This window comes from Salmo trutta, unplaced genomic scaffold, assembly GCF_901001165.1.
Source record: "Salmo trutta unplaced genomic scaffold, fSalTru1.1, whole genome shotgun sequence".
Lineage (NCBI taxonomy): Eukaryota > Metazoa > Chordata > Actinopteri > Salmoniformes > Salmonidae > Salmo > Salmo trutta.
In genome coordinates, this window is record NW_021823509.1 from 1,142,856 (window position 1) to 1,161,317 (window position 18,462).

The 18,462-nt window shown below is 44.7% G+C and overlaps 1 protein-coding gene across 1 annotated transcript in view; it reads left to right on the forward strand.

The window, feature by feature from the left end:
* The window catches only part of LOC115191205 (beta-1,3-N-acetylglucosaminyltransferase manic fringe), a 41,795-nt gene extending 32,655 nt beyond the window's left edge, over nt 1-9,140 (forward strand). Inside the window, exons 4-8 of the mRNA XM_029749145.1 lie at nt 423-576; nt 3,495-3,580; nt 4,405-4,570; nt 5,979-6,064; nt 8,443-9,140. Of these exons, the coding sequence (XP_029605005.1) occupies nt 423-576; nt 3,495-3,580; nt 4,405-4,570; nt 5,979-6,064; nt 8,443-8,494 (544 nt within the window). The 3' untranslated portion in view covers nt 8,495-9,140. The remainder of the gene's footprint in view (nt 1-422; nt 577-3,494; nt 3,581-4,404; nt 4,571-5,978; nt 6,065-8,442) is intronic.
* Nucleotides 9,141-18,462: the final 9,322 nt, after the last annotated feature.

The following is an 18,462-nucleotide window of genomic DNA, read 5'->3' on the forward strand; positions in this document are numbered from 1 at the left end:
TCACTTTACAGGGCATAGATAGACTATCACTTTACAGGGCATAGATAGTCTATCACTTTACAGGGCAAAGATAGTTTATCTCTTTACAGGACATCGATAGTCTATCACTTTACAGGGCATAGAGAGACTAACACTTTACAGGACATAGATAGACTATCACTTTACAGGGCATAGAGAGACTATCACTTTACAGGGCATAGAGATCACATTAAAAATTAGAAGTTGTAAAGTCCCAGGCAATTTTATCAACATTTTATACGAAACTGTAGGATTTGAGTTCAAGCCTGATAGAAGAAAGGGCAGAGACAAGGTCCCAGTGTTTGGTTTGGAATCAAGCCTTGGTTGTAATTAGAACAGAGGAAAGGGATCAACTGTTCCCTTCAATTTGGAACCGATCCCTGTGTTGTCCCCTCTCTCTCCAGGTGGCTGTGTCATGTTGACGATGATAACTACGTGAATCCTGGAGCTCTTCTCTCCCTGCTCTCAGCCTTCCCCCAAGACGGTGATGTCTACGTGGGCAAGCCCAGCCTCAACCACCCCATCAAGGCCCATGAACTCCTGGAGGGCAACAAGACAGTACGCTCCCACCATGCACTGCATAGAGCCGAAAGCTATATTCCAATGAACAATACAATGCTTTGTTCTAGTGGTATGTTAAAGACACGTTTGAGAACTTTGGGGCCTACTAAGTATTCTCTAACCTCCGGCTTTGGGCTGGATGTGTCAATGTCTAGTTCATACATTCATAATGTATGTCCAAAATGACTGTCTTACCTCAATTAGTCACGAAATCCCCTAGTTTTAAACATTCCACTAAACATAACCCTAACCCACGTGGGCCAGCTCTCTAGCATTTTGAGTTCCAGCCAATGAGCTTCAGCCCCTCGCCATTTGAGTGGCAGCTAGCAAGATGCACACACAGTAGAGCGAGAGAGAGACCATATCTGCACATATGTGCCATAGTTCGCACACTTTCAGGGGACCACTTTTGGCTTGTGGACGCTACTTTCAGAACTACTGGCTGAAAAGTATACAAAAGTACCGGAGAATCTCTTTAAGTAGTATGTTACTGTGGCCATTGGAATATGTCTTTCTGTCTCTCTTCCTGAGGGGGTCACTGATCTGTTTGATCATTCGATGCCAAGATGGTTGCCATGGGAATTCTCAACCTCAAACAGAGTTGGCAAAGCACTGTAAATGATTCAAGTCATTCCACATCTCTCCTCTTTCAATTCACTTCTCATCAGGAATGGAGGGATGGAAGGATGGAAGGATGAAGGGATGATTGTAGATCCATCCATTCATGTGGTTTTAGTCACTGTGGAGTATTTTTCTAACCAGAGGGTTGATTGGTGATTGGCATGTTATTGGTCATTGATCTAAGAACCATGTCATCAAGTGGACGTGTCAAAGACACCCCAGGGGATAGGCTGTCAACAAGCAGGATCGGTCGATTCGATTGGTTTAGGAACAGACATGCTCACACTAGATAAACATGTGTCTTGTACTGTGTGTGTGTGTGAGTAAGTGTGTGTCTCATTTTCAGTAGAATGAATGACTGTATTGAGCCTAAGTGTATCTTGGTTCCCGAGAGTGTCTCGCAAAAGATGCTCTCTCTCTCTCTCTCCTCTCCCTCCTCCTCCTCCCTGGGTAGAGAGTAGATTTAGCGTTGACAGTAGGACAGGCCTCAGACTCCCTAGAGAAAGGGAACACAAGGTCGGAGGAGATGAGGATGAGAGGAGGGGAGGAGAGGGGGACTCCAGAGAGGGAGGAGGAGAGGACCTTGGGAGAATGATGATACACATACCTGTTGTGATTTACGCTGCTGTCACGGCAACCGATACAAATCAAATGTTATTTGTCACATGCTCCGAATACAACAGGTGTAGACTTTACAGTGAAATGCTTACTTACAAGCCCTTGGTTAAGGGCTTGTAAGTAAGCATTACCTAAAAAAAGAAAGAAAAGTAACAAATAATTAGAGCAGCATTAAAATAGCAATAGCGAGGCTATATACAGGGAGTACTGGTACAGAGTCAATGTGCGGGGGCACCGGTTAGTCAAGGTAATTGAGGTAATATGTACATGTAGGTAGAGTTATTAAAGTGACTATGCATAGATAATAAACAGAGAGTAGCAGCTTAAAAGAGGGGGGAAGGGGGCAAAGCAATAGTCTGGGTAGCCATTTGATTAGATGTTCAGGAGTCTTATGGATTGGGGATAGAAGCTGTTGAGAAGCCTCTTGGACCTAGACTTGGCACTCCGGTACCGCTTGCTGTGTGGTAGCAGAGAGAACAGTCTATGACTAGGGTGACTGGATTCTTTGACAATTTTTAGGGCCTTCCTCTGACACCGCCTGGTTTAGAGGTCCTGGATGGCAGGAAGCTTGGCCCCAGTGATGTACTGGGCCGTACGCACTATCCTTTGTAGTGCCTTGCGGTCAGAGGCCGAGCAGTTGCCATATCAGGCAGTGATGCAACCAGTCAGGATGCTCTCGATGGTGCAACTGTAAAACCTTTTGAGGATCTGGGGACCCATGCCAAATCTTTTCAGTCTCCTGAGGGGGAAGAGGTTTTGTCGTGTCCTCTTCACTACTGTCTTGGTGTGCTTGGACCATGTTAGTTTGTTGGTGATGTGGACACCAAGGAACTTGAAGCTCTCAACCTGCGCCACTACTACCTCGTCGATGAGATACACAACAACAACTCCACCCACCATCTGATTTGCATGACAAATACCAAACAAATAACAGATATATTGTCCGTTTGACAAATGCTACACAAATATAAACATACATTATCTCCTTGTTAATCACTTACGAGATAAATAGCACAGAAAACATGTCAGACTTTTCTAAATGCTTAAAAGTAGCATATGCAAGACTCATATCTGTCACGGTCATCGTATGAAGGAGACCAAGGCGCAGCGTGCGTATCGTTCCACATCTTTATTTCTATGCGAAACTATGCAAGACAGACAATAAACGAATAAACAAAACAACAAACCGTGACAAAGAGGTGCAACATGCACTAACTCAAAATAATCTCCCAGAAACACAGGTGGGAAAAACAACAACTTAAATATGATCCCCAATTAGAGACAACGATGACCAGCTGCCTCTAATTGGGGATCATCCAACAACACCAACATAGAAAAACAGAAACTAGAACCAAACATCATAGAACTAAATAAACTAGATAAACCCCCCCAGTCACGCCCTGACCTACTCTACCATAGAAAATAAGAGCTCTCTATGGTCAGGACGTGACACTATCGTTGTAAGTACATCACAGAATATGATGCGTTTGAGGGAAACTGAGGACACAGAGAGTGTTGTATCATCGTTGTGGATGGAGGGAGTTTCCTCTACCTGTTCTAGCACATAATCCTTTCCATGATTCATTCTGTCTGGAAGGTGGAAGTCTGTGCTCTGTTCATGTCAAAGAGAGGTGCAGTTCTGCTTGGTGATTGACTGTGTGTATTTTTCTTTCTAGAAAGAAGTGCAGTTCTGGTTTGCCACGGGAGGAGCAGGCTTCTGTCTGAGTCGCAGACTAGCTGAGAAGATGGCTCCATGGGCTAGGTGAGCAGTGTGTGTCTGTGTATGAGTGTGTGTGTCTGTGTGTGTGTGTGTGTCTGTGTGTGTGTGTGTGTGTGTGTGTGTGTGTGTGTGTGTGTGTGTGTGTGTGTGTGTGTGTGTGTGTGTGTGTGTGTGTGTGTGTGTGTGTGTGTGTGTGTGTGTGTGTGTGTTTGGGTCAAGAGGGAACTCTAGTCCATGAGAACAGGTGTGTGTGTAGGGGTTTGTCTGTGTGAAAGATGGAGAGTCAGGGAGTGTACATTATGTCTGTGAATGTATGTGACAGTGTGTTGGGTCATTGGACATACAGTCTGTGTTTATGCTTGTCTTTATGTGACTGTATGTGACAGTGTGTTGGGTCATTGGACATACAGTCTGTGTTTATGCTTGTCTTTATGTGACTGTATGTGACAGTGTGCTGGGTCATTGGACATACAGTCTGTGTTTATGCTTGTCTTTATGTGACTGTATGTGACAGTGTGTTGGGTCATTGGACATACAGTCTGTGTTTATGCTTGTCTTTATGTGACTGTATGTGACAGTGTGTTGGGTCATTGGACATACAGTCTGTGTTTATGCTTGTCTTTATGTGACTGTATGTGACAGTGTGTTGGGTCATTGGACATACAGTCTGTGTATATGCTTGTCTTTATGTGACTGTATGTGACAGTGTGTTGGGTCATTGGACATACAGTCTGTGTTTATGCTTGTCTTTATGTGACTGTATGTGTGACGGTCCGGTCTGGGTTTGAGTCAATGTGGGTGTATCTATATCTGACTCGGTGTGTGTGTGTGTGTGTGTGTGTGTGTGTGTCTACCTGTGTGTCTAGTGGTCCCAGGTTTGAGCAGACGTCAGCAGTGATCCGTCTGCCAGATGACTGTACAGTAGGCTTCATCGTAGAGAGAAGACTGGGGATATCCATGGTCCACAGTTCAGTGTTCCACTCTCACCTGGAGAACCTGCTACTGCTGACGCCCAGCAATATACCTCTACAGGTCAGATACACACACACCCAGCAATATACCTCTACAGGTCAGATACACACACACACCCAGCAATATACCTATACAGGTCAGATACACACACACCCAGCAATATACCTCTACAGGTCAGATACACACACACACCCAGCAATATACCTCTACAGGTCAGATACACACACACCCAGCAATATACCTCTACAGGTCAGATACACACACACCCAGCAATATAGCTCTACAGGTCAGATACACACACACCCAGCAATATACCTCTACAGGTCAGATACACACACACCCAGCAATATACCTCTACAGGTCAGACACACACACCCAGCAATATACCTCTACAGGTCAGATACACACACACCCAGAAATATACCTCTACAGTTCAGATACACACACACCCAGCAATATACCTCTACAGGTCAGACACACACACCCAGCAATATACCTCTACAGGTCAGATACACACACACCCAGCAATATACCTCTACAGGTCAGATACACACACCTAGCAATATACCGCTACAGTTCAGATACACACACACCCAGCAATATACCTCTACAGGTCAGACACACACACCCAGCAATATACCTCTACAGGTCAGATACACACACACCCAGCAATATACCGCTACAGGTCAGATACACACACACCCAGCAATATACCGCTACAGGTCAGATACACACACACCCAGCAATATACCTCTACAGGTCAGATACACACACACCCAGAAATATACCTCTACAGTTCAGATACACACACACCCAGCAATATACCTCTACAGGTAAGACACACACACCCAGCAATATACCTCTACAGGTCAGATACACACACACCCAGCAATATACCTCTACAGGTCAGATACACACACACCCAGCAATATACCTCTACAGGTCAGATACACACACACCCAGCAATATACCTCTACAGGTCAGATACACACACACCCAGCAATATACCTCTACAGGTCAGATACACACACACCCAGCAATATACCTCTACAGGTCAGATACACACACACCCAGCAATATACCTCTACAGGTCAGATACACACACACCCAGCAATATACCTCTACAGGTCAGATACACACACACCCAGCAATATACCTCTACAGGTCAGATACACACACACCCAGCAATATACCTCTACAGGTCAGATACACACACACCCAGCAATATACCTCTACAGGTCAGATACACACACACCCAGCAATATACCTCTACAGGTCAGATACACACACACCCAGCAATATACCTCTACAGGTCAGATACACACACACCCAGCAATATACCTCTACAGGTCAGACACACACACCCATGGATGTACGAACGCACACATACACGCACTCATACAAATAATTTCTGCCTCATGTAATGTGTTGTCTCTCCTGTAAGTTGTATTGTGTGTGTTCTCTGTAGGTGACTCTCAGTTATGGGCTGTTTGAGAACAAGATGAACAGTGTGGAGCTGAATAGACTCTTCTCCAAGGAGGATGATCCCTCCAGGTCAGTACCAACCTGTCCTCACGCCAATAAACCTTGAAAAAAAACACACCAGGGTTGCAATATTCCGGTAACTTTCCCAAAAATCCCAGGTTTTCCAGAAATCCTGCTTGGTGGATTACAGAATTCCTTGCTTATTCCCTCCTGATTCCTGTAGTTTTACAACCAGGATTTCTGTAAAACTGTTGGGAAACTCTAGAGGGGGAGATCCTTCTCCTCTGCCTGCTTGGGTACAAGTTCAAAATGTCCCAACATTTATAATAGAACTAGTAGCTATGTGCTGTACATATAGGTAGAGGTAAAGTTACTAGGCAACAGGATAGACAATAGGCAGTGGCAGCAGCATATGTGGTGAGTGTGAAAGTGTGTGTGTGTGAGAGAGTGTATGTGTGTGTGTGGCATCAGTGTGCATGTAACGTGTGTGTGGGCATATGTAGTGTGTGTGTGTGTCTATATGCTATGTGTGTGTGTGTTGGTGTGTCAGTGTAAGTATGTGTGAGTGTGTGGGTAGAGTCCAGTGTATGTGCATAGAGTCAGTGCAAGTGAGTTAGTTAAAAAAGGGTCAATGCAGGTAGTCCGGATAGATATTTGATTAGCTATTTAGCAGTCTTGTTTAGCAGTCTCATGGTTCGGGGGTAGACGCTGTTCAGGGTCCTGGTAAGACTTGTCATGTACAGTCGTGGCCAAAAGTTTTGAGAATGACACAAATATACATTTTCACGAAGTCTGCTGCCTCAGTTTGTATGATGGCAATTTGCATATACTCCAGAATGTTATGAAAGGTGACCAGATGAATTGCAATTAATTGCAAAATCCCTCTTTGCCATGCAAATGAACTGAATCCCCCAAAAACATTTCCACTGCATTTCAGCCCTGCCACAAAAGGACCAGCTGACATTATGTCAGTGATTCTCTCGTTAACACAGGTGTGACTGTTGATGAGGACAAGGCTGGAGATCACTCTGTCATGCTGATTGAGTTTGAATAAAAGACTGGAGGCTTCAAAAGGAAGGTGGTGCTTGGAATCATTGTTCTTCCTCTGTCAACCATGGTTACCTTCAAGGAAACATGTGCCGTAATCATTGCTTTGCACAAAAAGGGCTTCACAGGCAAGGATATTGCTGCCAGTGGGAATGCACCTAAATCAACCATTTATCGGATCATCAAGAACTTCAAGGAGAGCGGTTCAATTGTTGCGAAGAAGGCTTCAGGGCACCCAAGAAAGTCCAGCAAGTGCCAGGACTGTCTCCTAAAGTTAATTCAGCTGCGGGATCGGGGCACCACCAGTACAGAGCTTGCTCAGTAATGGCAGCAGGCAGGTGTGAGTGCATCTGCACGCACAGTGAGGCAAAGACTTTTGGAGGATGGCCTGGTGTCAAGAAGGGCAGCAACGAAGCCACTTCTCTCCAGGAAAAACATTAGGCACAGACTGATATTCTGCAAAAGGTACAGGGATTGGACTGCTGAGGACTGGGGTAAAGTCATTTTCTCTGATGAATCCCCTTTCCGATTGTTTGGGGCATCTGGAAAAAAGCTTGTCCGGAGAAGACAAGGTGAGCGCTACCATCAGTCCTGTGTCATGCCAACAGTAAAGCATCCTGAGACCATTCATGTGTGGGGTTGCTTCTCAGCCAAGGGAGTGGGCTCACTCACAATTTTGCCTAAGAACACCCCCATGAATAAAGAATGGTACCAACACATCCTCTGAGAGCAACTTCTCCCAACCATCCAGGAACAGTTTGGTGATGAACAATGCCTTTTCCAGCATGATGGAGCACCTTGCCATAAGGCAAAAGTGATAACTAAGTGGCTCGGGGAACAAAACATCGATATTTTGGGTCCATGGCCAGGAAACTCCCCAGACCTTAATCCCATTGAGAACTTGTGGTCAATCCTCAAGAGGCGGGTGGACAAACAAAAACCCACAAATTCTGACAAACTCCAAGCATTGATTATGCAAGAATGGGCTGCCATCAGTCAGCATGTGGCCCAGAAGTTAATTGACAGCATGCCAGGGCGGATTGCAGAGGTCTTGAGAAAGAAGGGTCAACACTGCAAATATTGACTCTTTGCATCAACTTCATGTAATTGTCAATAAAAGCCTTTGACACTTATAAGATGCTTGTAATTATACTTCAGTATTCCATAGTAACATCTGACAAAAATATCTAAAGACAGTGAAGCAGCAAACTTTGTGGAAATTAATATTTGTGTCATTCTCAAAACTTTTGTCCACGACTGTATATGCATGTGTACGCCCTTCACAGATGCTGTAAAAAGAACAATCATCTTACTTGTCGATTCAATGTTAATTAATTGTATTTCTGTACATTTAATAATGATATATTTTGTCATTTAGAATGTTCTGTCATTCTTTACAGGTTTAAGACGGTCCACTGTCTACTCTATCCACTGACCAGCTGGTGCCCTTGAAGACTCCAACTCCCAGCAGCACCTGTGCCTCCTGAGACTTTCCGAAATGGTGTCAGCGCTTCCTGGATTCTCTGGGTGCATCTCAAAAATCTCTCTTTTCTCCTGAAGTGTACACTCGTTTACTACTTCCAACAAATCTAAAAGTGATGGGTTGGTCGAGGTATGGGCTAGTGGGAGTTTCACCCCTACGTCTTACCCCAGTCATTTACTTTGAAATCAGTGTACAAACTTTGGGAGCAAGGAGAGATGATTGGGACACAGCCCTGGTTTTACATGGAATAACAGGGACTACAAGCACTGGTGCAGAATGCAGCGTGCACTTCCTGTAACCTATCTACTTATTGTAGGAGTTCTATGAGCCCTCCAGAGCCCTTAACAAGACAGCACTTGCATCATTTATTTGGAGGTGTCTATATTTGTTGAACAGAGACCAAAAGAAATAGGAATATACTTTTTTTATAGATTTGTATTACTTCTTATGATGAACTCTGGTCAAATACACTGCTGTAAAATATCCGCCGCTTTTTGAATCTGTTCTGCAAAAATCTGACTGAATCTGACTGCAAAAATGTTTTGAAATTGTTGGAAAGGCATGTTTTTTTTATTTGAACACCTTGTTGAACTTTAAAAGTGTATTCACGTTCCAGTCTGGGCTGTCTGTACATAATTCCTGGTTTCTGCAAAGCCTGAAAGAATCATCATGGTTTATACAGCCTTGAAGAAGAGGTGTGTGTGGAGCTGCTTTGTGTGAACTGGAAATACAGTGTGTGCGTTTGTGTGTGTGTGTGAGACAAGGAGAGTGTGTCAAACGGAGCGTGGGGGGGCCTCAAGCGTAGAAATGAGATAAAAAAATATATTACTAGTATTCTTTTTTTAAATGATGCCCAGCTCATGTGAGGCCTGAGGCAATTGCCTCTTCTGTAAGTCTGTAAGTTACTTAATGGTAAGTCTGCCATTGCCGACGGCACACACTACAACCACTTCAGATTCAGTGAGGCTATGAGCAATGATTTAGGCCAGTGTGTGTGTGTGTGTGTGTGTGTGTGTGTGTGTGTGTGTGTGTGTGTGTGTGTGTGTGTGTGTGTGTGTGTGTGTGTGTGTGTGTGTGTGTATGTGTGTGTATGTGTGTGTGTGTGTGTGTATGTATGTGATGTGTGTGTGTGTATGTGAGTGTGTGTGTGTCATATGAAGGACAGTGAGTAGATCTGAACTACAGATGACAGGTGTGATTCGCTGGGTCGTAGCGGTTCAGGATTCTCAGAGGACTGAGAGGGATACAGGGAATCGGTGAAGGGTTAAATAAGATTGGGAATTGTCAGTCTGTGTGTGTACTCTGTGTGTGTGTTCTCAGTGTGTGTACTCTCTGTGTGTCTATCTCCAGTGGTGCATGGACACCTCTCTCCCCCCATGTTCTCCCAGAGGTATACACAGAAACAGTGAGGGGTGTACTCACCCGTCACCTCAAGGCCACACACTCTCGGTGTGTGTGTGTGTGTTTGTGTGTATGTATCGCTGTGTGTTAATGTGTGTACGTGTATAGGTTTGTGTGTGTGACTTAGTGTTTGTGTGTATCTCTGTGTGCTAATGTGTGTGTTTCTGTGTGTGTTTCTGTATCTCTGTGTATGTATGTTTGTGTGTGTGTTAGTGTGTGTATCTTTCTGTTTCTGTGTGTGTGTTAGTGTGTGTTTATCTTTCTGTTTCTGTGTGTGTGTGTGTTAGTGTGTGTATCTTTCTGTTTCTGTGTGTGTGTGTGTTAGTGTGTGTATCTTTCTGTTTCTGTGTGTGTGTGTGTGTTAGTGTGTGTATCTTTCTGTTTCTGTGTGTGTGTTTCACCAAGGAGAAGGGACTTACTCTCCACAGTATGACTCATATCCTCTCTGGTCTCAGAGGTGGCGTTACATCATAACAGTCCTGTGTAGCTCAGTTGGTAGAGCATGGTGCTTGCAACGCCAGGGTTGTGGGTTTGATTCCTGTGGGGGACCAGTACAAAAATGTATTCACTCACTACTGTAAGTCACTCTGGATAAGAGTGTCTGTTAAATGACTACAGTGTAAAATGTTAGGAACTGAACCAAGCGTGTGTGTGATGCAGAGAGATACTGTAAAATGTGTGTACTGGTACTCTGTAAAAGGCAGGGATTGGTCCACCGTAGGGATGAAATGACCCCAGGCTGTGATAGTTGGAGTGTAGCACTCACTGTTGTGTTTGTGTTGCTCTCAGCGCTGCAGTTTCATCTTCTGTCCGTCTCATAAAACCGCTATACAGGATTCTAAAAGGTCGTCAGCGAGAGAATAGAGTCGCCCTGGGTCTCAACGAATCACAATGTTCCATTTAAGACCTCTCTAGACCTTTCTACATCCCCCGGCTGAGCGGAGTGTGTCTGGAGAGAACGACTGAACAAAGATATTCTCATCTCTTAGTATTTGTGTGTCCATTGACCCTAACTAACACCCTAACTAACCCACAATTCCAAGCCTAAACTGTTGTTTAAACAAGAATGGGGAACAAGACAGAATGGGGAACAAGACAGAATGGGGAACAAGACAGAATGGCACACATTTGTTTATATCCTTGTTTGTGAGCATTTGCCAAGATAATCCATCCACCTGATAAGTATGGCATATCAAGAAGCTGATTCAACAGCATGATCATTACACGGGTGCAGGTTGTGCTGGGGACAATAAAAGGCTACTTTAAAATGTGCAGTTTTGTTACACAACACAATGTCTCAAGTTGAGGGAGCGTGAAATTGGCATGCTGACTGCAGGAATGTTCACCAGAGCTGTTGCCAGATAATTATATGTTAATTCTTTATTTACAATAAGCCGCCTCCAAAATCGTGTTAGAGAATTTGGCAGTACTTTCATCCGGCCTCATAACTGCAGACCATGTGTAACCACGCCAGCCCAGGACCTCCACATCTGGCTTCTTCACCAGCGGGGTCGTCTGAGACCAGCCACCCGGACAGCTGATGAAACTGTGGGTTAGCACAACCGAAGAATTTCTGCACAAACTGTCAGAAACCGTCTCAGGGAAGCTCATCTGCGTCCTCGTCATCCTCACCAGGGTCTTGACCTGACTGCAGTTCAGCGTCGTAACCAACTTCAGTGGACAAATGCCCCCCTTCGATGGCCACTGGCACGCTGGAGAGGTATGTATGGTGTTGTGTGGGTAAGTGGTTTTCTGATGTCAACGTTGTGAACAGAGTGTCCCATGGTGGTGATGGGGTTATGGTATGGGCAGGCATACGCTACGGACAACTAACACAATTGCATTTTATTCATGGCAATTTGAATGCACATGACCCATTGTTGTGCCATTCATCCGCCACCATCACCTCATGTTTCAGCATGATAATGCACGGCCCCATGTCGCATGGATCTGTACACAATTCCTGGAAGCTGAAAATGTCCCAGTTCTTCCATGGCCTGCATAGTCACCAGACATGTCACCCATTCAGCATGTTTGGGATGCTCTGGATCGACGTGTACGACAGCGAGTTCTAGTGTTCTAGTTCCCGCCAAAATCCAGAAACTTCGCACAGCCATTGAAGAGGAGTGGGACAACATTCCACAGGCCACAATCAACAGCCTGATCAACTCTATGCAAAGGAGATGTGTCACGCTGCAAGAGGCAAATGGTGGTCCCACCAGATACTGATCCACGCCCCTACCTTTTTTAAAGTATCTGTGACCAACGGGTGCATATCTGTATTCCCAGTCATGTGAAATCCATAAATCAGGACCTAATGAATTTGTTTCAATTGACAGATTTCCTTTTCCTTATATGAACTATAACAGTAAAATCTTTGAAATTGTTGCATGTTGCGTTTATGTTTTTGTTCAGTGTACATTGCTTTGGCAATGTAAACATATTTTTCCCATGCCAATAAAGCCCTTTGAATTGAATTTAATTGAGAAAGAGAGGGAGATTAGAGCATGAGAGAGTGAGATTAGAGCATGAGAGAGGGAGATTAGAGCATGAGAGAGGGAGATTAGAGCATGAGAGAGGAAGATTAGAGCATTAGAGAGGGAGATTAGAGCATGAGAGAGTGAGATTAGAGCATGAGAGAGGGAGATTAGAGCATGAGAGGGAGATTAGCGCATGAGAGAGGAAGATTAGAGCATTAGAGAGGGAGATTAGAGCATGAGAGAGGGAGATTAGAGCATGAGAGAGGGAGATTAGAGCATGAGAGAGGGAGAGAAGAGACCAAGAGTGAAAGAGCATACGGAGAGTGCTCAGAAATATACCACAAAGAAACTGACAGAAAACTAAAAGTGGGAAACTTAGTCTAGATTGGCTCATTCAAACCACATCCAGTCAGAGTTCTGTTCAATTCGAGAGGTTACCATAGTGATACACATGTACTGTAGCTGGTGGGGTCCATTGGAGCAGAGGAGAAGTTGTGACTATTTGTAGTTTTTAGGAAACAAAAAATATATTAAAGAATGATTCATTTACAGTAGGTGTTCTGTCTGAGATAGACCTCCTCATTGGCTAAATACTGTAACTAGGTAACTTAGTCCAGCTTGAGGAGTGGCACATCAGACTCATCTGGACTGGCAGAGAAAGTGCTGTCAAGTGGAGAGGTTGCCATAGTGACACATGTAGCTGGTGTGCTCCAGTAGAGTGGGGAAGAAGAGGGGAGAGGAAAGAGAGAAGAGAAGGGAGAAAAGGAGAAGAGAGATGGAGAGAGAACAGGAGAGGAGAGAAGAGAGAACAGGAGAGGAGAGAGAACAGGAGAGGAGACAGTAGCGAGAAGAGCCATTGACTCATTAGTGAGTGAGCTGTTAACTTCATTGAGATGGTCATTGACTGATGGGTGCATGGTTTGTGTGTGCATGTGTGTGTGAGAGAGAGTTTTTGTGTTCAAACGTGTGTGTGTGTGTGTGTGTGTGTGTGTGTGTGTGTGTGTGTGTGTGTGTGTGTGTGTGTGTGTGTGTGTGTGTCAGAGAGAGAAATAGCGAGACGGAGAGCTTGTGTGCTGCACTAAGGGAGATGGAGAGTCCTTTTAGAGATTGCTGCTGGCTAGTTCAGTGCTATCCAAAGCTGCTTTATTAGGCTGGGGGGAGTGTGTATGTGTGTAGGGTGTGTGTCCATATTGTCCTCCCTTTATTAGGTTCCAACTCAACAACCCTCACTGCTACTTCCATGGAGACAGCACAGCGCTGTGGCCCTGCTGGGGCTCTCTCTCTCTCTCTCTCTCTCTCTCTACCTCTCTCTACCTCTCTACCTCTACCTCCCTCCGCCATCTCACAAACACAGCTTTTGAAAATACACTATATATACAAATGTATATTCAAAGAATCGAGCACACAGCCATGCAATCTCCATAGACAAACATTGGCAGTAGAACGGTCCGTACTGAAGAGCTCAGTGACTTTCAACATGGCATCGTCATAGGATGCCACCCTTCCAAGAAGTCACTTCGTCAAATTTCTGTTATTGTGAAGCGGAAACGTCTAGGAGCAACAACGGCTCCACTGCAATGTGGTAGGCCACACAAGCTCACAGCACGGGACCACCAAGTGCTGAAGCGCGTAAAAATCATCTGTCGTTGGCAGTGGCGATTTTAGCATGTAAATCTTGGTGGGGCAAACAAAACAAAAAAATGTGGCATGCATGTCATCAAAGCCACTACACATCACTAAACAGTACATTAATTGCACTATAACGGTGAAAACGGTGCCCAAAACTGTTAGTCCCAACAGCAGTCCCAACACCTTACCACTGCTACATTCGATAATTACATTTCTCTAAAACAGGTTATAGGCTTTATGTGCACCACCCAGTCAGAACAGTAGGTGGAATTAAGAGGGGAAAATAGACCAAATTATTAGGCTGAGGCACTGATAGGTTTTATCTTTAATTTTTCTCCATTATTTCTCTTCATATGACAAGGATTTGCCAGTAGATTGTCGACTTGATTCATGATGATGACGACTGGTAGCGAAGATTTTGAAAGTATGATGTTGACATGATCAGTCCAATCAAAACTACTGTAGATATAATGTGATTAGATGTGATTTTATCTGTGGCCATTGACCTTGAGCCTTCTTGGATGAGCACTTCTAATGTAACTCTATTGCAGCACCCAAGGGGCTTGAATTTTCGAGCTCTACCCTTAGACTTGGCGGTGACTTATTGTCCCCACGAGTGACAGGACATTGAGCCAATCACGTTACAACTAGAGAACCTTACCAACCCCTATTTTCCGCTGGCTGCCCCACCACCACAGATAGCATAGAGCTAGGCTGAAATACCTGCATTTTGGAGCTGCCTTGCTCAACAAAGCAAAAAGAGACCATGTTTGAATGCGGATTTATTAACTCAATGATTTATTTTTAAAAAATGTACACTGTTTGCAAACTGATATGTCACATATATTAATGTCAGAATAACATCCAGAAAATGTAAGCCCCCTCCCCCAAAAACACACTATATATATATATATATATTTTTTTTTTGCTAGAAATGTGGGGCTCAAAACAAGTGGGGCTCTGCCCTGAATGACAGGTCACCACTGGTCCTCTGTTGCAACACTCACTACCTAGTTCAAAACGGCCTCTGGAAGCAACGTCAGCACAATAACTATTCGTCGGGAGCTTTATGAAATGGGTTTCAATGGCCAAGCAGCCGCATACAAGCCTAAGATCACCATGCGCAATGATAAGCGTCGGCTGGAGTGATGTAAAGCTCGCTGCCATTGGACTCTGGAGCAGTGGAAACGTGTTCTCTGGAGTGATGAATCACGCGTCACCATCTGGCAGTCCGACAGAGGAATTTGGATTTGGCGGATGCCAGGAGAACTCAAGCTGCCCCAGTGTATAGTGATAACTGTAAAGTTTGATGGAGTCATGGTTCGGGCTAGGCCCCTTAGTTCCAGTGAAGGGAAATCTTAACGCTACAGCATACAATGACATTCTAGACAATTCTGTGCTTCCAACTTTGTGGCAACAGTTTGGGAAAGGCCCTTTCCTGTTTCAGCATGACTATGCCCCCGTGCACAAAGCGAGGTCCAGAAATGGTTTGTCGAGATCGGTGTGAAAGAACTTGACTGGCCTGCACAGTGCCCTGACCTCAACCCCATCGAACACCTTTGGGATGAATTGGAATGCTGACTGCCAGGCCTAATCGCCCAACATCAGTGCCCAACCTCACTAATGCTCTTGTGGCTGAATGGAAGCAAGTCCCCACAGCAATGTTCCAACATCTAGTGGAAAGCCTTCCCAGAAGAGTGGAAGCTGTTATAGCAGCAAAGGGGGGACCAACTCCATATTAATGCCCATGATTTTTGAATGAGATGTTCAACATACCAAATGCATTCTACATAAATATATGCACACAAAGATTGCATATATATTCATAGCCATGACTAACTATAAAAATATGTCTACATACTGCACACACACACACACACACACACACACACACACACACACACACACACACACACACACACACACACACACACACACACACACACACACACACACACACACACACACACACAACACTGATTGTGTAGGCAAGATTGGAGGAGAGAAAATGAGGCAATGAGTGAAAGAGCGATTACAAGAAAGAGGGGAGGGAACGAGGTAGTGTGTTAGAGACTAAATGAACTCCCTGAGCCAGATGGGGAAGAGGGAGATCCTCCTTTTCTTTTTTATCTTCCTTTCATCAAAAAACTAAACAGACTGCCCTTTTCACCAGCTGTGAGGCCGCGATACCAGTACCAACCACCAGGGTGCAGCACCTTATCAATCAATCCAATGCAGCGCTAATAGTATACAATGACGGCTATGCTCGAACAAGATAAACACATTCAAGGATGGGGCCTTCTAGTCAAAGAGTCAAGGCCGCAATTACCTTAGTGTGCAATATAGCAAGAGCGGTTCTTGGAATTTCTCTAGCTGGCTTGTGTGTTGAGAAAGCTAGAGAGAGATAGAGAGAGCAATGGGGGAGAGAGAGAGAACAGGACGAAGTGTTGGGAAGAGAGAGCAAGAGAGAAAGAGAGGAAGATGGGTGGTAGGGAGGGAGAGAAAGAGAGAGGGTGTGTGTGACAGAGAGATAGAGGGATAGAAGGAGAGAAAGAGAGAGACAGAGAGGAGAGAGAAAAAGAGAGAGAGTCCAGGGGAGATTGAGAGAAATAGAGACAGAGGAGAAAGAGAGAGAGAGAGAGAGAGAGAGGAAGATAGAGAGAGAGGAAGATAGAGGGATACATTTGAGAAACAGAGACAGGAGAGAGAAAGAGAGAGAGAGAGGAAGATAGAGGGATAAATGAGAGAAACAGAGAGGAGAGAGGGGGACTGAGGGAGAGGAGAGAGGAAAAGAGAGAGAGAGGTTGGTGTGATGTGAGCTGAGAAAGGAGAACATCAAAAGGAAGTGAACTAACTGGCTCACATGGTTACCATGGCGCCCGTGCACCCCCAGCGGTGATGCCAACTCTGTGCACCCAAACACCTTTGAAGCACCGAAGGAGGTTAGGAAGCTTCCATTTTGAGGTGCAGCTGACAGACTAACATGACATGGGGGATCGGATGGGGTGCATCTCAATAGTCTAACGTGGCTTCATCTCTCTCCTCATGTCGTCTCTTTCATCTGCAGTGATCTGATTGAATAGGCAAAAACAAATAAAATCCCCTGGTAGGACTTATGTATTTTCATTTAAATCTCCTGTCTTTCAGATGGGTGAGAAGGAGAGAAGGTGAGAAGGAGAGAAGGTGAGAAGGAGAGAAGGTGAGAAGGAGAGAAGGTGAGAAGGAGAGAAGGTGAGAAGGAGAGAAGTGGAGACTATAGGGGAAGGAGAGGAAGCCACTTTTTTAAAAACCTGTTGAAGCTGACACATACAGCACCCGATGTCACAGGAAGGCCAAAAAGATCATCAAGGACAACAACCACCCGAGTCACTGCCTGTTCACCCCGCTAACATCCAGAAGGCGAGGTCAGTACAGGTGCATCAAAGCTGGGACCGAGAGACTGAAAAACAGCTTCTATCTCAAGGCCATCAGACTGTTAAACAGCCATCACTAGCTGGCCTCCACCCAGTACCCTGCCTTGAACTTAGTCACTGTCACTAGCCAGCTACCACCCAGTTACTCAACCCTGCACCTTAGAGGCTGCTGCCCTATGTACATAGACATGGAATCACTAATCACTTTAATAATGTTTACATACTGCTTTACTCATCTCATATGTATTTACTGTATTCTATTCTACTGTATTCTAGTTAATGCCACTCCAAAATTGCTCATTCTAATATTTATATATTTCTTAATTCCATTATTTGACTTTTATATTTGTGTGTATTGTTGTGAATAGTTAGATATTACCTCACTGTTGGAGCTAGGAACACAAGCATTTCTCTACACCCACAATAACATCTGCTACATGTGTATGTTACCAATAACATCTACTACATATGTGTATGTTACCAATAACATCTGCTACATATGTGTATGTTACCAATAACATCTGCTACATATGTGTATGTTACCAATAGCATCTGCTACATATGTGTATGTTACCAATAACATCTGCTACATATGTGTATGTTACCAATAACATCTGCTACATATGTGTATGTTACCAATAACATCTGCTACATATGTGTATGTTACCAATAACATCTGCTACATATGTGTATGTTACCAATGCAATTTGATTTAGTGAAGTTATATTTTTGGCAACCTGTGGCTGCATGCATCTCTAATTTGGATCCCTAATGGTTAAGTTTCATGTAGCAGGTCAGGAAGGCAGGCAGACGGGTAGAGACACAGGGCAGGAAGGCAGGCAGACGGGTAGAGACACAGGGCAGGAAGGCAGGCAGACGGGTAGAGACACAGGGCAGGAAGGCAGGCAGACGGGTAGAGACACAGGGCAGAAAGGCAGGCAGACGGGTAGAGACACAGGGCAGGAAGGCAGGCAGACGGGTAGAGAAACAGGGCAGGAACGCAGGCAGACGGGT